Genomic DNA, 23,781 nt, shown 5'->3' with positions numbered 1-23,781 from the left:
CATGCATAAAAATATAGCTCTTCTGTGAGCTGTGAGGTGTTTCAGGTGTCATTCTAGACAACTAAAATTCAATTGGGCCATTGTGTCTGTAAACCTGATCAAAATTTGGACTTTTTTTTAATTAACTGTACACCTAGATCATTTTTCAGTACTTCAAAAACAAAACTTTTGAACACCTGAGATCACCAATAACATTAATCAAGACTTTTATGTAATTCAATAGAAATCTTACCCCTAAAACATATAGTACAAAATTATACAACTTTTGGTTTATATTGTTATAATTAAATGCTACGGTTGCTAAGTACCCAATTGAAATTGCGTGGAGAAAATTTCAACATGTGGCTGGCTGCTCGGAGTGCTGACATCTGAACTCTGTAGCCAGTTTTAAGCTTAGGATGAATTCTTTACAACAGCAGTAATGCTCCTGGTCTCAGCGACCATGCACAGCAAGGAAATACTTCCTGCTTCTTTACAAACTGTCTACTTGAATCATACTAGAAACCTACAGGAAACCAGTCACAGATGAGAAGGAAAATTGCAATGACAGAGAAAGCTTGCCTGACTAATTAATGCCTTTTTGTGGTGGTTGGAAATCTAAATCTTCAAATATCCACTCCTACTCAGCCTACATACTTGCCTTTTCACGGCTCAAGTATTTCTCCCTGTTCGTAAGAAGCATAAAACTACAACAGTATATTTTAAAAAATGTTACTGCATAAGTACAATGCAAAATGAACACGTTAGCATCTCATCTGAAAATATGACTTTTTTTTCCCCATCAGTGAGTGGCACTCCAAGATGAAGTTAGGTTGAAGAGAGTGGGAAATCTCAAAATTTCAGGATGACAGGCCAGAGACAGACAGGCTTGAGCTACGATTTTGAAGTTAAGTTGAGCACTCAGGAAAAGCAGCTGAAGATCAAATGATAACTGAAGCCTGATCTGCACAGTTTCTACACTTGTTTTGTTGTTACTGGGTTACCTATGTTATTCTCTCCTTTGCTCAAATATAATCATATACGCTCTTTACGCTGACGGTGACAGAGCAGTGGAACAGGCTGCCCAGAGAGGTTGTGGAGTCTCCTCTGGAGATATGCTTTAGCAGGGGGTTGGAGTAGGTGATCTCCAGAGATCCCTTCCAACCCCAACCATTCTGTGATACATCATCTGTAGCTACTACCATTTGAGATATTCTGAAGTGCAAGATGCCAAATACTTACTCTGCAGAACATCATTAGTATTTTCATGCCTACAAGACATAACTCACACTACAAAGCTCCACCGTGCTACTTATATTGATTACAAACAAATCTATTTAAAAGTGAACAAGACCTTTGACAAAATCTAGCACTTGTGGTCTCTCAGAAAAAAAAAAAATATATCCAGGCTATCTTCATATGAACCCCAAGAAGACAAGGTGGTAATCAATTCTGAAAACATAAAAAAACAGTAGGACATTTTAAGAGTGACACTTTCTTGGGGGGAGTTATATACCAAAGCATGTCTAAAATTCAGTCTGAAATTTCAGTGTTTATTATTGATTCTCCTATAAATTTAGCTTAGTATATAAATCTACATCTACTTAAGAAAAATATTTTTTTGAAAAAAAAAGTGTTTTCTTACTTGATTTGGTATGGTCTTATGAGCTGGGTAACCAACAGGCATAGACAGTCTCACAATTTACATACCATGGGGAAAGCAAAGAATACTTACCTTTAACCGATCATTAATTTACTACAACAATTCAGTGAACGTTCAGATAATTTAAAATAAATAAATAAATAACAAAAAAAAACCCAGACTTTCAAAGAATGAATTGCTTCAGCATATAAACTCTCTTCAGGCTGTGAGACATGACGAGATAGACATATACATGTATTTCCCACCTTCCCATGCATATAACAGGCTTGATACTCATCAAACTTCAGATAAATGCAACAACTGGGTTAATTAAAAACTCTCTTTCAACCCCATAGTTACAGTTCATATAAACAGAAGCAAGAGCTGGGCTCGTGCTCTGTGAGGGATTTCTAAGAAGTTACACATCATCTAGCTCACCACATATTAAAGTTGGATGGCATTTATCCTGCGCATGCTCTGGTAGCGCAAGAGCCCAAATACAGATTCTCTGAAACCAACCGATGTCACTTTGATGAGCTGCAAGTTTAGGGAGCCAGCGCCTAACTCCTGCAAGGACAGAAACTAATCCAACAGTGAGGTGCAAGGGACGTGCGCTATGTGCTCCTAACACTGAAGCCTAAGAAAGACCGTGAGGTTTCAAAAATAGGCTCTTTGCTTCAAAACTGAGAATGGCTTTTTGACAGATCTCTTTGAAAGGAACGCCCAAAAAAGCTAGTGACTCCTCATACCTTTGAATGGCCACAACTACGATGTAATTTTCTAAACACAATTTAGTCTTTTATGAGAACAGACCTCTAATGAGATGTTTTTGAGCACTTAATATTCTCTGTAACCAACAAATACTTAAGTTAACCTTTTCTCAATGGAATGTGTATACAAATAGTACTAGCTAAAGCCATACCATTCACATATGTACACATTTAAATGAAACTAAAAGAGAACTTTAAAAATGCTGCTGCTAAGCATCATTTGCTTGCACAAAAGAAATAAGGTACAAACTTTCTGTACAGTGCATGCTCAACCTTTTTCTTGTCAAATTCCTCCCTTACTCAGTGCAGTAAAAGATATTCAAAAGAGGTATTATTTCTGATAAGTAAGGTGTAGCTCCAGGTGTCATTTTTATATATATAGCACTCAAATCACACAATTATATATAAAAAAAAATAATTTCCCAAAGGGTTTTTTTCGCTGGTGCTACACATTAGAAGCTATACCTTCCAGAAGCATACTACTGCTTCTTTACAACACCGCTTTTTAAAGGAGTCCCAATTTCATGGCTAGGAAACCCAAGTACAAAGGATACTAAGGATAAAACAACTATGTTAGGGTTTTTTCAGCATTTTCAACAATACTACATTTTTTAATCACCTAATAATATTTTAAACAGTTTTGTTTACATCCATGAGAACTCGGTGCTGCTGTGTATTTAACATATGGTGTCACAAGGCAGGCACTCAAAACATGAGGCACACACGTTTAACGACTACCTTTTGACATCTTGATTAAAGTGACTTACCCAAACCCACGTGTGAACGGTGTGGCAGATGCAGGAAGAGATTCCTGTCCAGCATTCAACTTCTATCAAAATGAAGCCCTATTTCTGCAACTGCTTGCCTCTTCCGCTACTTTTCATTTTCTGAATCAAACAAATTAAGATTCTGACAGACAACAACCTGGTTCATAAGGCAGACTAAATGCTCTCCTACTGACTGTCAAGTCTATCCTGCACACTTCAGGAAGATGGCACAGCAGAAAGACGTTACTTGATTTTAAAATATCACAGTGTTTATGAGTTAGAGGTTCTTCTACAAGTAAAGAAAGTTGCTGATGAATTTTCTCACGTTTGTGTTTTTCTTATTTATCATGACATTTTTAGAAATCAAAATTCAGGTGTTGAAAAAGCTTAATCATTTTTTCTAGTGTAGTTACACAATTTCTATTCTAGGTCTCAAGCAAAATTAACACCTTTGGCCTCACAAAACACAAAGGACAAGAATATGTGGCAGCAGGTGAAAGCTTATCTTTTGCATACACTTTCTGGGGCTCTGTTTCTCTTTATTCATAGCCAGCTTCTCTCCCCACCCTTAAAAACATGGGACAGGAAAAGAGCACATCTATGGCACTGCAGTCAACTTTCTGCCCAAGTCTCTCTCAAAAAGAATTAAATAAAAAGGAGCAGCAGAGCTCCCAGGCAAAACCCAGTGTAAGAAAACATTAACATGGTAGACAATAGGTTTCTGGAAAACTGTTACCAAAGATAAGCAGATCATTTTATCAGCAATGTTTCCAAATGTGCTTCCTACTTAAGCAAACAACCAGCACTGGAAGTTTCAAATCAAACTCCAGAAAGTTATAGGCAAGTGAAAACAGAACATCATAACAGAAGCTGCTGAGCTACCTCCTTTATTTTTCTCATCTAGACAACAGATATATATTAAATGTGCGTACAAACAAAAGTTAATCATCAATATAACCATACATTTTTATTTAGAATTCCATCATATTTCAAGCCTTCATGACTCTAAGCTAAGCTCTCTACTAGTCATTGTAAGAGAGGCAGGCCACACAAAAACACGGCATAGCCATGGACCACATTTCACTACAGCCAATATGTAAAACACACTTCCTATTACAATATTCCTCATACCAAAATACAAGTGATGTCTCATTTTGTGCCTTTCCTATAACATCTGGACATAGAACTATCTCATAACATGTACAAATCCTGCATAATTGGGTATATGTGGGAATCACACACTACAAACTGTCTTAGAATTGGATTTTCCATTTCACTTTTTCAAACTATGTTCCATCCCTTAATGCTTTCCACTTTAGAACAGAATCTACTTCCCTAAATTTCCCACAGACCAAAAGCTTGAAAACATTTGTAATTTAGTACAAAAGAGCTACTTTTGACAAAATTAAAGGGTTGGGTATGGTTGGTGGTTATAGGGTTTTTTTCATTGCATAAAATTTCAATATTGAAGTAAAAGGTTTGCTTGAAACACCAAAACAAAGCTAGGCAGTGTGCATCTCAATGTTGCTAAATGGACAGGAATAGAGCTGAATTTCTGTTTCAAAACAGAAATTAGTTTTAGACTCCTTCATGTGGATGTTTCACTTTCAACAAATTGGCATTTTTAAACATAAAAAAATGCCATCGGAAAATTTCCAAACAGTTTCAGTACTGACTTAATAGACACATGCAAAATTTAATTCCTCTCTTTCTCTTGTCTGTTAGGAATTACTTCCAGACATGTTGTATTACCTCAGGCCTTCATCAGCTGCTTTTCAGTTGCAGAAACCTCTATAAGTAAAAAAACTGCCTGCAGTATTACAGACATGAATATAATTTCATTTGACTTGGGACAGTCCTCAGTGGGCCACAACAGTCTATTTCAAAGAATAACAATTAAAATATAGTCATATTAAAAAAAAAAAACCACACACACACAAACAAAACAAAAAAAATCAAAAAACCCAAACCGACCAAAAACCCAAACCAACAATAACCATGCATAACATGATTTTTTAAAAGGAAGAAAAAAAAAAATAACCTAAACCAAAACAACAAACCAACACACTTATAACTTCTGCTGTTCCGTGTGTTTGCAACTTTGATTGTAGAAGCTTTTACCAGATGCTAGGAAAGTTTTGCCAGGATGTGTTCACATGAAATGACTTCCAAAATAAGAGATGATCTGGAGGTTAATAAAAAAACTACCACCTTTGTAAGTTTCCACAAATAATAAACTTAAAACACCAGATAATTTCCAGCTATCAGATATTTCAATACTCAATTTACTGCTGAGTTTTGGGGGGGGTTTCTAAGGCATATTCAGACAAATGGCTAAAGGAACTGTAATGGCCTTCTGGGACAGGAAAACTAAGGTTTCTGTAAAAAATGTTAAATTAATTTTTATAGTGATGCAAAGTCAGGGAAGGGTTGTTAAGGGATGGCCTCTTGCCACAGGGTGGAGTTTTGTTTTGGTATCCTTTTAGAGTCTGCAGGTGTTTGGCAGGAGCTGAAATCAGGGCCAGCTGTGATATTTCAGCTCCGATATTTCCCTCCCCATATTTCTCAGAAGTGATGCATCAGGGTGATGTCTTACACCTGATGTACTCAACTTGTGTGGTATGACTGTAACTGTTGGGGGGGGTGGGGGGGGTGGGAAGGGGAGTACCACTGCATGGCTTTTTCATGTTGTTTTTTTGGTTGGGTTTTTTTTGGGTTTTTTTTTTTACAGCTGACAACACTCATATAGTAAAATTCATCAACACAAATGGATTTAATCTGGTAAAACATCAGCTAATAATTTATTAAACTGCCCATAATATCTCTGCATTGTTTTGTTGCTTCTTATATATGCCAGTCATTTCATCAAAGTAATAACTGTATAAGAACGGTGAAAGAAATTACATCACAAAAAAGGGGAGGGGAATGTTTTACAGAAAACAAAAACCCTTCAGTTCCATCACTTAACCAGCAAAGATCTTTGTTCTTTCATACTTAGCTGCAGCACAGCACGTACCTGTTTTTGTTTTGTTTTATCTTTTGGGAGAATTTGAATAGTTTCTATTAAAAATGGTATTCTCTTTAAAGTTTGTTTTGTTTGGAAAACCTCAAACCACATTGTATTTCATACACATGTTCCACAGGGTATGTTAAATGGGACCATACTGAGGTCACTAGTAAGTTTTTAAATCGTTTTAAGAGCTCCTTTAATGTTTGTACTATTTTGGCCTAGTTAAAAGAACACTTTTGAAAAAAATAGCTTGAAGAAGTTGGACTATAAAAAGCTTCGTTAAAATAGTCTATACTGTATATTAAGAGTCTGTAAGAACTTTTACAAACATTCTTTCCTCCTTCTTGTTTTTAGGAAAATTGTTCCCTTAACTAGTGAATGTGCTCCTCTCTCTCTCAGCCATTTTATCCATGCATGCAACAGTACAGACATATATCTATCCACAGACTGATTGACTTAGCAGTACAAATGCCTGTGGTAGTCATTTTAACTTCACAAATGAATAAAAGGTTATAATCAGTGGGAAAAGTGGAAGTTTCACTCCATTCATGGAAAAAACAGTATCACCTGGCACTCCTAACTTACTTAGAAATTTCCTGTTTTTTGGCAGCTCACTTGGAGTATGATTGAAGCTGTTAATGACATTAACAAAATGTCCTGGGATCAAAAATGTGTTGTTTTATCTCAGTTTATAGAAGTAGTTATACAAACTACTCTTGGCCTTCAGAGTTCTGAGGTCTTTTTCATTAAAAAAAAATTTGAAAGCACAACCTACCTGTAGCTGATTAAGTTCCATTAGACCATATCCATCATCTTCTTCACTTGCCTTTCCTGTCTCCTCAGACTTGCCTACGTTCCTCCCTTGTATTATTCCACCCCCCTCCAAGGAGCTCTCTCTTTGGTGGGTACCCACCCAGTGCCCCCTTTGCAGTGTTGGTGACAGCCAAGCTGCCATATGCTTTGATGATTGCTGATGCCCATGCAGCGCATCTTGGTCACTCATGGTGTGAGACTGCACTTCCAACAAACGACAGTTGCCTTATGGATATCAAAATCCACAAAGCAAATAGGAAGACGATGGCAATAAAATGAAGTTCAGTGGAATTGTGTTTAGATCCACTGCTGCTGGTAATGCCTAAAATGGAATAGGTTAGCAAAACCTACGTATTTCTATTAGAGGTAGATTAGGGATTGTCTATATGGAAGTATCACCTCGTTTATGTTCTTCTGGAATCCTTGCAATGGTTGAGAGCAAATGGAAAAGCAGATTACTGTGTTATGATGAACTCATTTTACGTCATACGGTTGGTACTTATTATATAGTATTAGTAAGTGAAGTTATTAAATGCAAGCTGAGTGACACGTTTCCTAGAAATGTATTTTCTGATTTAAACTGAGCCTGAACAAACCCACCGTATTATAATGGCAGCACTGTGAAGAATGATTAGAAAGTCATCGTACTTCATGACTGAGTTCAGCTTTACACATGAGAAAAACCTTGCTGCGATTACATATGTTCTTATTGGCAGGTGCTGGTTTTTTCCCTGGATTTCACAGTGCAGAACTCACCTAGATTATGGATTCTCAGGTGTTGCTAGACTTCTTCCCTTGTCTTAGACATTGCCTTGGGGCACTGTCATGCTTTTTGAGGTTTCAGAAACCAAAATTGCAGACGGGCTTACAAAAGAACAAAGCTATACAGAATCATGTGTGTTTATCCCAGACACATGCTGTCTATGCAGCAGCAGAAAGACGAACAAATGGAGGAAGACTGGGCAAGGTGCAATGGGAAAAAAAAACAGTTCAGGAGAAATGTGAAAGTGAAAAGCTTTGCTTGAATTGTCCATGAGCATCTAAATCCAAGCTATGGATAAGTGACTTAGGGCAATGAAGCCACCTGTGAAGCTCTGAAGTCCTCACCATCAAAATAAAAAATTGTGTAGAAGTTACAAAAATATAATTAAGAGGCTGCACATGCTACACTCCAAATTGCTGCTCTGCTGGAGGGTTTCTCAGATATGTAAGGGTGGAGTGGGGGGTCTAATTTTATATAAGTGATGTAAAGTAAATCTCTTGCCATAAGAGCAATGCCTTAAATGTCAAAGCTTTTCCATGTTTCAAGAAAGAAGAGGGGGAAAAAAAAATGTAGTTGGGTTGTTTAGGTTTTTTTTTTATCTCCCTCTCCTTGAACAGAACTACAACTGTGAGAAAATGCTTAAGGCGGCAGGCAGCTCCAGAAATGAAACAAATGTATAACACGCAGGATTGCCACAAATACTGACATTTCATTTCCAACAGTAATAAGAACACAGGGGCTGACTGCCACTTATTTCAGAGAAAGGGTGTAGAAAAGACAATGTTTTCAAGCAGTTTCATGGAGGAGGGGGGCAGGGAGCTCCGTATGCCCCTTTATGGGAAAATACTTTGAAAAACCTGCCATGTGGTAGTATCTGACTGCAAAGCATTGGGGGAGCTTTTATGGATAGGCTATGTCAGTTAATAACCTGACAGATAGATAGATATAGATAATTGGTATCAATTATAATTATTTTTATATATGTATAAATCATATTCCAGTGAATTCTAATAACAGCAAGGTAACCAAGATAACCCCTTTTCAGTTTGGGAAGTAACGGCCATCCCACAACATACTGTGTTTTAAAAAGCTGTCTCTTAAGGTGGACCTGACCTCTTAAAAATCTCAGCAACAACAACAACAAAAAAAGCAAAGAATATTTCTCCAATGTTGCCCCAAATACAGCCAAGTCAAGCACATTTTGAGTAAAATATATGTATGTTCTCCTGCATGTTCTTCAAAGCCCAATCTTAATCGCTGTGGAAGTTTTGGAGTGAAAAATTTGGCCCGTGCATACTTCACAGCGTGGTACTACATCATTTTAAGAAGAAAGAGCACATTTACTCAAGAAAAAAAGCTTCTTTCCTTGCAGTAGCCTAAAAATATTATCTTATACCTCTAAAAGTATAATAAATATATAATAAACATATTCCTTTATGATAGATTGTTTTGACCATTGTTCCTTCCCAAAAACTACAACTGTATCCACAATCCTGACAAACACTTATTGACAGTAGACATGGACACATACAAAATTGACTGCTTTCTTTTTTTCCTGGCATGGTCAATCATTTTTGTGGTTACTCTTATTATTAGAAATTAATTTAATGGAGATTCATCACACAACAGAATAGCCGTAAAATACTCTGTTACACTATTCAAGACAGCACATCGCAGTTTGTGTTGGGCCCTTTAACCCATCATAAGCCAGAGGGTGAAAAGGCAGCCAGAGGTTAGGGAACATGCAGCCAGTATACCTCTACAGATACTCAAAAATAAAGATACTGTTTTAACTAAGTATAGATACAATTCAGTGAAAGACTTAAAATTTAAAATAAATAAAAAGCTGAAGTGTTCTTAGCCAGGGAAACCACCAGACCAAGAAAAGGTTAAAATCTTTCTGCACATTACTTCTGTGCTTCATTTTTCCATTTCCAGTCAAAAAGTTGCCCATTTTCTTTCAGACAGTACAGATTCTTGTTATCCATACTCCATCCAGAAAAACAATTGCTTGTGGACAGCAAGAAAGGTATTTTCTGTGCATTTATCTGACAAAATGCAATTACATAATACAGTACAGTTTCTTTCCTTGTTCTACCAGTCACTTTGGAAAGACAGACTCCATACAGGACATGGAATACTTATGGTTTAAACTGTGTTTACTCTGTGTTCCCAAGCATGTAATTCGTTTAAGGACGTGTATTTATTTCTTATTATGCTGTATCATTGGCTTAAACTCAATCCACCATATAACTCTCAAATCCCATTTTTAAGTAGCTGAAATCAGGTCTGAGTGGCATGAAAAGTGATCGTTACCCAGCATTTGTAAAACACATGTAATAACATATAGAAAAGGCTTGGTGAGAACCTACCTGAGGATCCGAGAATACTTGCTGCATGTTGTTGATCGGGCCATATGGAACTCCACTACCTTCAAAGAGCTGCAACCATTCCATCGTTGCTTTTTCTGAAAACCTAAAAGCAAGTAAGGAGCATGTGGTTTCAACTCCAGTCTTTCAGATTCATAAAAACACATCTCTTCTCTGTCTCTCACTGCTTTCATACTCTTCCCCACCGATTTCTTCCCGGGCGATGATTAACATAATGAAAATGTACTACACGTGTTCTTTAGACATGCAAAACCCAAAGACATAGGGGGAAGAACTGACTTCTATTTCTATCTGATCATATGAAGAAATCCAGCAATGATTAGCCAAGCTAAATTTATCAGCAGTTTCAAATAAGAATCAATGGGTTTCCTCCAGTCTTTATTTACACCAATGTCCTTCACATTTGTTTTCTTTTATATACATATTTAACAACAAAAAGATAGATCTAATGTGGGTACGCGTCTCACACATGGCACCACTCACTAAAAGCTGATGTCAAGCACCACACTTTTTCCTCCATTACATCCAAAACATACGTCAGGATTAATAGCCACATTTTCTGGTCAGATAACAACATTGATCGCATATATTTGTTGTACGATTGTATAACCTATCCTAAGGACATCCAGTTCAGCGTATATACACTGTGCCTACGCCAGTGAACACAGAGCTCCATCTCTTTGTATCACATACAAAAAGCTCAGTTTATTTCTTTCTAAGCGTTCAACCCCATAACTGGTAGCACCACTCTACTTCCCCTCCTTTGCTATATACTTTTTGTTTCCTCACCTACCCAGTACATGAACAAAACACTCTTGAAGCAATAGTGGTCACTGAGAGATGGTATTTTCTGCAGCTGTCTGGGATTCTGAATCAAAGGTAAAATTATAAGGAGATTGTATCTTAAGTTTCATGAAGGAAAACCACACAGAGGTCTACCAGATTATTAGAAAGGAAAGATCTACTCCATGATATGCATAACACTGAAAATGAATTAGATGTGATTTCAAGACCTGATGGAAATGAAATTAATAGAAACCTTGACAAAGGACACTCAATTACTGGTATTCTGTAGCTCACCAGTTTGGAGTTCCCTAAGCACTATCCAGAACAACATCAGTAACATTCAGCTTCAGCTCTAGCTTTTTATAATGAAAAAAACCCAACCCTTCATTTTCTGACAAAGTTAATAAAGGAAAAGCACAAAAGTTCCTAGATCAGTCCAAAGTCAAACTTTGCAAACTTCTGTTTGTAGATATGCAGGGATTGGCTGCAAAGTATTTTGTGCTACTTTTAAACTTCAGAAAAACCAGTGATATACAAATACAAAAACCAGTGATGGTGACAAGTTACAGGTATATTAGCTATATGGCATAGGAATGGATCCAAGCTTCACAGTTAATGTCTTTCTCCCTGTGCAGGAAGGAACAAGCTTTGAGTGAATAAATCCTGATACCCAATGCATTTTGTGCTCTAAATGGGTAAGAAAATGCAAGTTTAGCACCACCCTTCCTCAAAAATAGAAGCTTTACTCCTGCTGAAGACATGTGAAGTTAGCAAATAATACTAGTAGAATAAAAGGAACAATAAACCAGAAAAAAACAAAATAAAAGGCTTTAACAGTACAAACTGTATTATAAAATGAAGCATCACTTCCAAAGAAATGAAACATAACGAAGGATCACTTCTAAAGAAAACTGATACAAGATTATTATGCTGTTCAGTTATACACTCCATTGAATATTACAGTTATTTCATGGTAAAGATGTAGTCAGCCGTAAAGATAACGCCACTCTTGGACACATTGAGGGTCTATCTAATTTAGTACTCTATTGCTGACCATACCTAGAACCAGGTACATTACAGGAAAATGGGGCGGGGGGGAAGGTAACTATAGAGAGGTAGAGAGCCTTCCTTTCTCAGCAACTGCAGCCATTAGGAAAGCATTATATTAATCTAACATATAATTTGTATTTCCCTTTGGTACACTCTGTTGGGCAACACTTCTCATAATCCATATATCGTAGTTATTCATAGCTTTCTGTTACTAAGGCTTGGGGCTCAAACTACTGCACAGTGTAAATATGATCCACATAAATAACACCAATAACTGATGGGAAACAGTTTTTCATATACAACTGTGCTGTTCTCTGCTAGCAACTGAGACACTTCTCTCCAGAAATGCTTCATAATTCATGGCCCACTGACTCCCTTTTTATAAATTAGAAGGTTCTTTTCAGCTACTACTTTTTCTGACACCTCAGCCTCCACTACTGTCTCGTTTCTAACGAAAGACAGAACACCTACAAGAGGACTCTCAGACTCAGCATTATAACCATGGTGCTTAAGACCATCACTTAGAAATTATTGTGATTCTTAATATTTGTTGCATCACTCCCCTGATCTATTAGTAATGAAAAGGCCCTGCTTGTTATGTTCCTTGTACTTCTTTTTAAGAGAGAGTTTATAAATATCCCCACCCCCACCCCCCGAGTTTAAAAAAGCAAGTAACTTTTGGATTTAAAGAACCATCTGAAAAAGTAGTCTTTTCAACAGGAGTGGCAATTATCTACATCTGTATAATCAATACGCTACTTCCTGATGTCATGGTAAATATGAATAATATTTGAGGCATACCTTCTTCTTCAGTAACATTATTACTAGTGACTCAAAATACAGTGAAGTGAGAGCACGTTTTGCAAAATTTCTGTGGGGTATATGAATTTCTGAAGTTTTATCTTCTGTTTAGATTTTTCCTTCATACATCACAGACAGAAAATATTACCACAATTTTGTAGAAAACCAGTGATGTTCTGTTTTAAAAAATACTTCTTCTGAATGGACCTAACAATTGCCTTAGTTTTACTTATTAATTTATTTATTGGTGGTTGGAGAGAATTCCCAAAAGCTTTAAACTCAATCAAAGGTGTAAAATACCACATTCTATCACTCTCAAAGGAGACATGTGGTATTTTCTCTTGAAATTTAAACCCTTGACCTAAATCTGATGTAGACTAGCTTCCTTTATTTGTGGTAAAAAGAAGCTGTTGAGAGCATATTGTTAAGCAAACTGTTTAAAAACAAAACAGATCACCAGTACTGACAATAAAGATCTATTATTCAGATTTTGAGAGCAGTAGCATGAAACTATTTGATTCATTCAGTTGTGGTTTATATATTCTAATATCTGTTGTACAGCATTAAGGGAGAAATACTGTTTCAAAATCTGATAAAAGATAAGGCATGTATAAAAAACTGTCTAAGTTTACCTCTCTGGTGTCAGCTACACAACCCCTGAATTTATTTTTTTCTTTTTTTGCTGACCTGTATGCATCATTCCTTTCATCTACACATAATTTTTAATAGCACTTACACAAACAAATACCATAAGCTTTCCTTATAGTAAAGGGTTGATGTTTAGGTTTGTAGGTATGAATTGATATCATGCTCAGCACTCTAAAAATATCAAGTCAAGGCCTTCAACAAAATCTTCCAAGAGAACAAAAGACTGAAATTCTCTCCTGAAAATGGAAAGCTCTATCATCAGGAATTTACAAGGCCTAGTCAATCCTTTTCCCCTTAACAGTTATTTTTAAACTTTTTTCTATGCTTTGATATTGTCTTTAATAAATATCCTACTTAGTATATAATTTCCTTTTCTTAACTGAAAAAAATTGCAATGTCATCTGCTGTCCTTCAGTGGGGAAAAAAGTAATTTTTCTATACATACATAAAATCACTGATGGACACACATGCAAGGCTAAACAACAATTCATCTTCCAAACTGAAGCTAGTACAAAAAAACACCAAAGGTTGTACAGCATCTGAGTTCTGAAGCATGACACTTGCAAATGAATCTTTATCTGTCCATGGAACCTCAATGATACTCAGTGGCTGTAGGAGAGCTCAACCATGTGATTCACACTACAGCTTCATATGGTTCCAGATGAGTCCCTTTTCCATCAAAACCATTCAAACTGCTATAGATATAATCATACAAAATGTCATTTAAATTGTCTGATTTATTTGTAGAATCATTTAAAACCTTAGCTTAGCTTTTTACAGTTATTACCAGTATTTTAGAAGTTCAAAAGAATTTACTTTTACTGTACTAGACTTTGGCATGAAGCTTGGATGCAGGCTCTTTCCAAAAAGTACCTCTGAAAAAAGTATATGCACCCCAATGGAGAACAACCCCATTCCCAGGATCTTTACTGCAAAGCCTGTACTAAGGCTTACTTCAATAAGAGAGGTAGTAGTTCCACAATGCCTTATTTGCATTTTAAGCAGTACTCTGAGCCACCTCTGCACTGAATTACACAGCACCAATGAAATTACTGAGGTTGCAATGTTGAAATGAGGCATCAGATTCTGAAACATTTAACATTGAAGATATTTAATGCTTAACAATATTATAAGAAGAGAAAGTGTAGCACAAGCTGCGGTAATTGAAACGTTATTTCATGGGAAGAACTCCAACTAAATGTATTTTTCTTCAATTCGTAAATCTAGCAGTCAACATTAAATACAGTGTCTTTCACTTAAACTACACACTCAGTAAATTAATAAAAAAACATTACAGCACAATGTAAGAAATAACCTCCAACAGTCCAAACATCAAATAGAAAGGACTTACACCTTATATCCTTACACAAACCACAAGTGTAGTTTTGCTTCTTAAAACTCAAGACCTAAACCCCCTTCTGCTTTCTAGCAAATTCTAATTAGAAAGAAAAAAAGAGAGAATGGATCATTGATTGCAAAAATAGAGTATCTGCTTGACTTGCACAAGTTGGATGAAATGGTTTTAATGAGTTAGAAACATACTCAAGTTCTATTAAAATGTACAAAGTTTCTCATCCTGTCCATTATTGATGCAAACTGTGTTCCTTTCATTATGAAATATTCTGTTATTCAATGAAATAAAGACTTCTAAAGCATGAATGAACCTACTTTGTGTGCATTCTTTGCATATATCCCATTTTCCATGTCTCCTGGGAAACCTTCAATCATTGCTACAACTTCTGTGGAAGGGCATCCATGTTTCTCTAATGGATAAAACCATCCAATTCCACACAAAGTTTAGAACTACTGAAGCAAAATACTGCTTTTTTTTCTGTAGGAGGCTTATGGCAATTAAATTTGCAGAAGTAATTTGAACAGCTAACAAATGCAGATGGAACAGTAACATCTAGTAGTAGCTTTTTACATGCAATCACAAAAACCTCCTGTGTTATTGCTAAAGTCCACAATAACATTTTTGTGTTTTCTAGCATAACATGAGCTTGCGTTATGGTTTTTGCACTGGGTTTCTCTATCAACACTATATTTACTTCCAAATATCTACAATATTTTCTCTCTCCAGTACTAATCATCTCTTTAATGGTAGTTAACTCATTAAAATAGTTTGTACAGTTTCTTACAGTAGCATCTATGGAAGATACTATACAAAGTAATAAAACATACTTATTTGGAAAATTCAAATAATGGATCATTATCCCTTAGTGTACAGTAAATATGCAATTAGAGTTTTCAAAATGAATACTATAGTATTTACTCAATAGTCTGTAAGCATCTCTGTGTTAGTGTCTAATTAGTCTCCTCTTGGTTATTGATTAATCACTCAGCAAACCACAACAGACTCTTGAAATCTTCAGGGTCAACGTGATTGTACTGACATGTTAGGCTGATGGATACGTCAACTACTTTAAAAGATGTCACATTTAGTAGATTGTAAGTGATAGCTACATAAAGTACAGTCCAGATATTTGTAGGTACCACAAATCCACAGCAGAACTTGTTTTATATTTCTGTACACTTTAAATATTTTTACCAGTTTAAAAGATGTATTAATAAATAGTTCACCTTTGTGTGCAGAACTTGTGCTAGAGAAGAATGAACATTCATGTTCCTTTAAGAAATTTTGCATGCTGTTTTAAAACCATAAATTAATTTTAAGAAATAGCATAACAGAGAGCAGAAAACATATCCAGATTGTAAAATGTGTTTCTTATGGCTCCTGAGTAGTCAAATCCAGCATGTTCCAGAACTAGTTCTTTTTGGATTCAGGTAGATTAGACTACACACATTAGAAATGTGCTCCTTTCCTCAAGCCTTTCTTTTTCTCATATAAGCAGAAGGACTTCAACTTCTATAGTTAGGACAAAGGAAGCACAAATTAACTGAAAATCAGCTAGGTAAACACACATCAGTAAAAGCACATTGAGAATAATGGAAAGCTATGTTGATTTTTTTGATGTTCTTTTAATTACTAAAGGGAAGTAAAGAGCTAACAAGGGTCAGGTCAAAAAGCTCATTCAAAAAAAATCAGTGAAAAGATCTCCCTTGATTTCAGCAGCCTTGTAGCCAGTAATGTATGTCATCACAAAAAAGATAGCAAATTCCTCTTCAGGAAGGACCTTGAAACTTCACAAATGGATGAAAACGCTTAGAGGCTATTAAATGGTGAGAAAAGAACAAAGAAAATACACATTAGCTTACCCAGTCCAAAAATCAGATGTCTGAGATATTTTGGATGGACCTCAGCTACATACACAGAAGTCAACATAAAACTACCAACAACTTAAAACGAAGCTTTTAAAGGAACTTGGGCAGTTCAGCAGCTGATGCCCACACAGCTCGACCGTCTGTGCCCTGATGGTGAGGTGGGTGACCAGGGAAAGTAAAACTCCCAGCTGTGCCACAGTGAAGTCAATTATCTTTCAACCTTCAGACACCTGTGCTGTGGAAGCAGTAAACAACCAGGTGCTCATTCCCGTAATGTTATCAACGGGGACTTCAGTCTGCAAGGCTCTTGGTTTAGAAAAAGAAATGGTGGGGATGGGGCAGGAGATTTACAGAGACCGGGTGTGTCTCAACAAGTGTGAATTTAACAGTGCTCTTCATCAGGCAAATTAAACATTTTTACAGTACACTTTCCCCTTTAGGTGCCCTCCTCTTCTGTTACGAGGTGGAAACAATTCAGAAACGATCTCATTAACTGAGGATCAGGTTCCTCTGTGCTTCCTTCCTGCTCATTCCTTTTCCACTCACACTTACATATGCAACATGCAGCTGTAGCACATTGTCAAGAATAAGGGCTTTAAAATTTTAGTGCTAGGAATAGTAGTTCTACTCTGAATCGTTTCCAGCCCCAGCACTTCTGATTTTAAGTCTACAATAATTCAGTTATAATTGCAGGAGCACTAATCATGACGAATTTATGTGTTCTTCATTGTCTGAGCTGCTTCACTTTAAAGGCCGAGGGCACGTCTGCTATTCCCTTTCCCCCTGCACTCATACGAACCCACACGCTATGTTGCGTTTACAGGTTAATTTCCCAAAGCACCTTGGCGTAGGCGTTGAGCTGCGCTGTCTTAAAATGTGCCTGTATTACTGAGGTGCAGGGTAGAATTAACATTCAACTTGTGGGGTAATTTCAGGAAGGAGGTCAACAGATTAAGCACCCTTCCTCAAAGCTTCTCTTAAAGTAGCATCACACCAGCTTTTGCACAGATGCATCTCAAATTTCACACGCATGCTATATATTGTATGTCTTGATGCCTGTATGCATATATATACATATGTATGTATATATACACATACAAAATAATCCACATTGTGCCTGGTACAATTCTGTTCCAGAAGAAGCAAAAAGAAAAGTGGAAGGGAGGCAGGGTGGGGGGACACGCAGCAATTAAAACTTGGTTCTCTTGCATAGATGTACATCTCACTCACAAACGAGAGGTTTCCACTGGAAACGTAAAAAACAGAGTGCTCTGTAGTCTGTCAGTTCTCACATGAGCTGGGAGTCTCAGGGGCCTCGGTAGTAGCCATTGAACCTGACCTCCACCCAGGTAGGGTCATTTTAAATTTGGCTCTTGGCACGCACCCAAGGCAGGCAGGCATTCAGAGGCAATTTGCTTTTGTCAGAGTTTGGCCTTGTTGTCTTTGGGGGGAAATGTAACCTCAATAAAAGGGGAAGATACAGAAGGCACCAAAACTTCCTTTTTTGTAAAGCAAATATAGTAGATGTGCAAATGTCAGCAGTGGGGGAAGAGAGAGGAAGTAAGAAGCTGGGGGAGCCATAGGAGATGGAGGAAGATGATGGGGACAGGAAAAAAAGACCATAGCAGGGAGAGGACCACAGATGGGAAAGGGACAACATCACCAGTAGCAAAGCAAGTACAAAATATTCCATAGGACTATGATCTTCTTCCCTGTGAATATCCTATGACTTAGTGGTCCTTGCAGCACTGTACTTATTCCCCCACAAAAGACAGAACTGAAGAATACTCCCCCTCTCAAGACATATGGGATGGGTTTTTGTAATTCCCTCCTCTTGCCCCAGTGTGAGAGCTGGGTCTCCTGGAAGCAGCATACCGCTCCGGAGTGGTCTACTTCCCAGTTGCTTTTATCGAGATCTGACAATCTCTGTGGATGTAAGAATTTATCCTCCCATACTGGATCTCCCCCCTGCCCCCACTTTCATGTGTGCCCTTACAGAGGGAGTTGAGATGTTGTAAGGAGACAGCAAGCTGGGAGCTAAGGATAGATGTGCTTCATTCTTCATTTCTGTCAGGGAAGACAGAGGATGAGGAAATTCTTCCTGAAATGGAGTAATTCACACCTCTCGGAGCTGTTGTTTCAAGCTATATTTATGTCTCAAGCCATATACATCTCCATCTTGCATTCTCACTCAGCTCTGGACATCCGACTGTGATGAATAGGTCATTTCACACCTTTCTGAAAAGTCTTCTGTTTAAAGGTCAATTTCTTCTAAGTGCTATATAATCCCCATGCTTATCTAACTGCCTTGAAATCTGGCATGGTTACTGCAGGTGGTGAGTAGAATTACTGACCTAAATTAGAGGTCATTTGAGTCAAGAATTCCCAAGTTACAGCCTTTTTTTAAAAAAAACAGCATTCCTTAACATTGACCAGTTGTACCAATGTTCCTTTTGTGCACACATCTAGAATAAAACTGTGGTGAGCATGTCTCAATTTCTTAACATTTACCCTAGCAAATGAAAGGCATCAGCTGTCTCTTTGATATTCAGAGATCAGACATTTTTAAAAATTTCAGCTACACACATGCAGCAAATTAAATGCTCAAGACTTCAGGGAGTTCCTGACCCTTTGAGTAGGTCTGAACATCTTCTATTCCTCAATAAAACCTAGCAAATCCTTTTCATTAAGAGAAGGAGGTTAAGAATCCTTCTTCATGCACTTACTAAGTGCTCAGAAGTTAGACTGAATTGCAGTTAGCTCATTTTGAAAATTAAGAAAAATAGGAAAAGGTAAGTCACACCTCTGGAAATAGTTCAAAAGAGATAAGAGGAAGGGGACAGGTTAGATAGGTCAATGGAAGCCTACTCTAGGCTCTGGTGGCACCTCAGCTTAATAAGATTATAACAGCTTCAACAGCTTGGGAAAAAAGTGTGCATGTATCTACTGTGCAAGAGCAGTGATACATGCAAGCAACTGCAGGGTACCAAGTATCTTAAAATAAAATCTTTAAGAAAAAAAAAAAAAAAAAGAAAAGAAAAGAGTACCAAGTGCTTAAAATACCAATGACTTGGTGGAAAAGGAAGGATGTATAAACTGAAAACGGCAGTGAAGAGGTTGGGGAAAAGGGAAGGAAACAAAACTATATGTTTCCTCTCGTGTGCTTCTAGTCACCGCAATTACTGTTGAGATGCTGAGACACAGACCATATCCGTGAATCTTTTCACTGGCCTTATGAGCAGCAACACTCTCAAAGGATTTCACTACAAGACCATAATTTATGTTTCAAATCATAATCCATACTTCCATACAAAAGAGAAGGAACATTTACGAATCACTAGATTCCTATACACAGGTGCAATTTTTTACCTGCTTTTTATTGCTCAGCCTGGCACAGCAAACAAGTTTGCTGACTTTTTCCACTGCAACATCACTGCAAAAAAGCTGCTTTGCCTCAAGTTGTATGCAACCTGCCTGGCACAGCATCAAACTGAGACATGGATGAATGGCTGACTTAATCCTTAAAGGACTTTCATGTGTCTTTTTGACTTCCACCACACAAAGGAGGGGCTCATATCAACATAAGGGACTGTAGTAGAATATATGTCAAGAAAATCACAACTCTTCTAAGCTGCTCCAGCTCATTTCTCTACAAATTCATTTTGAGGTGGATAGCAGTGCACATATAGCAAGTGAATGGAAGGGTCTGCAGGTGTTTCTTTCCAAGTAAGGCACCTTAGGTTTCATGTGCTGGAAGCTGCAATGCTACCAGGCAATCAGTGATTTAATTAAGGTATTTTTCAGTGAAATTCTGCCATTACTATTTTGTCATTTCCCTTCATTTCTCAAGGGTTGACATTTTTCAGCACTGAGAAGCTATTAATTTAATTCTCTAAGTAACTTAAAAAATGAAACACATATAATTTTACAAACAACTGTGCATTAGTGAACAAAAGCAAAGTTACCATGGAATGCATACGGAAACATATTCAACCTCCATTAGAATGCCAAAGGTGTTTGTTATAGTCAGCGTTTTAAAGCAGAATGCCAGATGAATTCAAAATAATATGACATAACAAAATACTATTGGAAATGTCTGCTCCAGAAGTATGCATAGTCACATAATGTGCATACATGCACATAAATTACACAGAAATTCAGCCTAAACAATGCTAATAAAACAGAACATAAACTCTGACAAAAAAGACCTAAAGCAGTAATTGAAAGAGCAATGAGGTAATCTGATGAACTAATAGCAACAGATCTAAAAAAAAAATAATAGAAATCTGGCAATTCATTCAAACAACTGTTGCTTGAACTTTTATCTTCTTATTCAGATATTGCTCATAAAAAGAACCAAAATACCTGCATTCAAAATTAACCACAAGCAACAAGCTAGTAAGTAATTTATCTGTGGATGCCAAACAGCATTCTCATAAGGTACCAAAGTACATCAGATAAATGCCACATTAAATGAAATTAACTCCAAGCAATCAGTCAACATGAACCACTTTGAAACTAAGGCTAAGTGTCAAGAATGTAAGAGCTCAAGAATAGGTCAAAAGGTAACTATTCCCTTTCAAAGGCTTAAAACTTATAGGATGAATGGGTTCATCTGTGCTATCACAATACATTTGTTATAAGAAGGCAAGTGAAAAACAAGTTCCAAGAGCTAGTCACGAACAGTTGTACCATAATTATTTGAAAATTCAAAGTTACCTAGTACTTCAGTATTTCACTGGGGGCAGAACATCTGAAAATGGACAGGTAAGACACAGGCAAAAGTGCAAGTGCACAGAAAGAGGCAAAATCACTTTCTGTACAGTCTTTAATGCAGGGTGATTCTGGTTCTCAATATCCAATAAATGTGTGGGGCTGAGAAGATGGGGAGGGGTGTGCTACTGAAACTCTTCTCAGATGGAATGAAAATGGGAGGCATCTGACTTAATGCTTCTAAAAAAATACCAAAAATTGCTTGAATGACAATTGTTACACATTTGTTGACAAAGACTCATACAGTTCAAGTGTCGAAACAATAGTGTGCTGTTTCTTCAATCACTGACAACAGTAGAGACACTGTCTCTTCTGCTTACCCCTTGAAGTATGAAGTGTTGCCACCTTTGGATAGCTTTACACTGATCAGGTTTTTCCTTATGTTATAAAAATTTATCATCGCCTCCATTAAACAGAAGAGCATTCCACAGAAATAAGGCCTTCTCAAACAGAATGAGGAAGATAACTAAGCTAGTTTAATCTCTCAAATAAAGGGTTCCTGAGCCTCCTCTTAAATAATTTTTAATTAAAGTATTTAATAGGATGATTCCCAAGTAGAATACTAAGCACATATTCTTTTGATTTCCAAAGGATTGATCCAGGGGGAATTTGGGGCACAGAGCACCACAATACAGAACCAGCAGTGAGGGAGTTGCATCAAGCGAAACGCCCTTGGATACAGCAACTCTGAGTGAAAACTTTAAAATCACAGTAAACAGTCACAGTAAAAGCAAATGGTGCTCCAAGCATTTTATTTCCAAGAGTTACACTCATCCAGGAAAGCAGAAAGCACTGGTTGTTTCACTAAAATTCAAGTTAATGGTTAAAAATAAATTAAAATGGTTTCTGAAAACTTAAATCTGTGGTTTGGCTTCTTGCTGACCCACACTAAAGTCTGTGTGCACAAGGCAGTGTACTTAACACCAATAAGAGTTCTCAATATTTCTTTTAAAAAATAAAGTATTTCAAAAGAATGAAGTAAAATTTTTACATGATGAGAGTTTCTTGTACATGACTATTTGCATTAACAGATTAAATGTCATTTCTTCCCTTGTAATTAACTTACCTGGCTGACAATATGTCAATAAGCTCTTTTCTGTTCTGGACTCTGAGTGTATTAGTTTTGTATCTGGAATCCTTACTAACTTCAGTCAGATTCAGGATCTAAGTAAAAATAAAGGTGAGTAAGAAATGTGCTTGGCAGGAGATATTTATATAGTTAAGGAAATTCATTACCGATTTAAGATAGCTTTCCAAAAATCCCCACTTCTCATTAATCTTTTAATACGGATTAGGAAATTAAGACAAGATAATGTCTCCTGGTTAATGTTACATAACAAGTACAGAAAAAGACAGAAATTAAACTGAAGATCCAAATCTTAGTTTATAGCTTTCACCATTAGCTAGGAGAAATTATTATTGTACAACACAAAAAAGTTTGTCAGTTATTACCATGAGATCTGTGGGATTATCCTGCACTAAAAGTCACATGTCACAGAATAAGAAATATGACTGTACTTCATATCCTAGAATGAGAAAAAGCTATGTCTAAGAATATTTATTTCCACTTCAGTAATTTCTGTCAAAAAAACAAACAAAAAAAAAATAATGAAAAGGTGCTTTTCTATTAAAATGCCATAGTTTTTCTTTATGATTTCTTCCAAAAAATAATTTAAAAAATGGTGGTATAACCTCTAAGAAAGGAGAAATATATCTTCTATATGTAACTCCTACCTGGCACATTAGAAATGTAACCATAATGCAAAGACAATGTGTATTATACTACAAAGGGAATTAAACATGGGGAACAAGTCTTAGAATTTTGTAGAAGCATTTATGAGACAGAGTAGCTGTGTGGACAATCAATACTTACTACACAATTTATCTGTTTATGCTACATAACATAAATAAGCAGAATGAGTTGTGCTTTCCAAATACAATAAAAAATATCCCAGTAACATCAGCTACAGAGGGAGGCAGAATAGAAGCTTACAAAGAAAGAGACCGTCACATATTCTTCATGTACTTGTACTCACTAACACACAGCCAAGATCAATTTGTCTTACAATGAGTCCTATAATCATTCTATAGCATGCTACATTTTGTTACAGGGCCATTTCCACGATGGCTTACAAAAACCAGTACTGGCTCAGTGCTGAAGTCCCTATAGCCCATCATCTTGTATCTGCCTCTGGCTGAGTGCGGATGCTTAGGAAGAGCTTAAGAACAGGGCCAGTACATATGATATTTCCTTTAAACCCATCCAGCCTCCAGCCTTCTTCAGATTAGGGCATTTCAGAGCTGGAGCTGTTTTCTACGTATTTAGCCATCCTCAATGGAGTTTTGTTTTATTAACACATTCAATTG

General features: G+C 36.8%; 1 protein-coding gene across 7 annotated transcripts in view; it reads right to left on the bottom strand.

The window, feature by feature from the left end:
* Positions 1-23,781, bottom strand: part of SUGCT (succinyl-CoA:glutarate-CoA transferase) — a 338,348-nt gene that overhangs the window by 184,181 nt on the left and 130,386 nt on the right. For all 7 annotated transcript variants that reach the window (XR_008747493.1, XR_008747492.1, XR_008747491.1 and 4 more), the window contains exons 11-12: positions 22,481-22,578; positions 10,117-10,219 (exon numbers count right to left, since the gene is read on the bottom strand). Coding sequence is in view for 4 of the 7 variants with exons in the window: in XM_055806142.1 (XP_055662117.1) it covers positions 10,117-10,219; positions 22,481-22,578 (201 nt within the window). In the remaining 3 variants the exon portion in view is untranslated. The remainder of the gene's footprint in view (positions 1-10,116; positions 10,220-22,480; positions 22,579-23,781) is intronic.

This window comes from Falco peregrinus, chromosome 5 (genome assembly GCF_023634155.1).
Source record: "Falco peregrinus isolate bFalPer1 chromosome 5, bFalPer1.pri, whole genome shotgun sequence".
Taxonomy (NCBI): Eukaryota; Metazoa; Chordata; class Aves; order Falconiformes; family Falconidae; genus Falco; species Falco peregrinus.
Note: the sequence above shows the minus strand (reverse complement) of the source record. Positions and strands in the feature narration are given on the sequence as shown.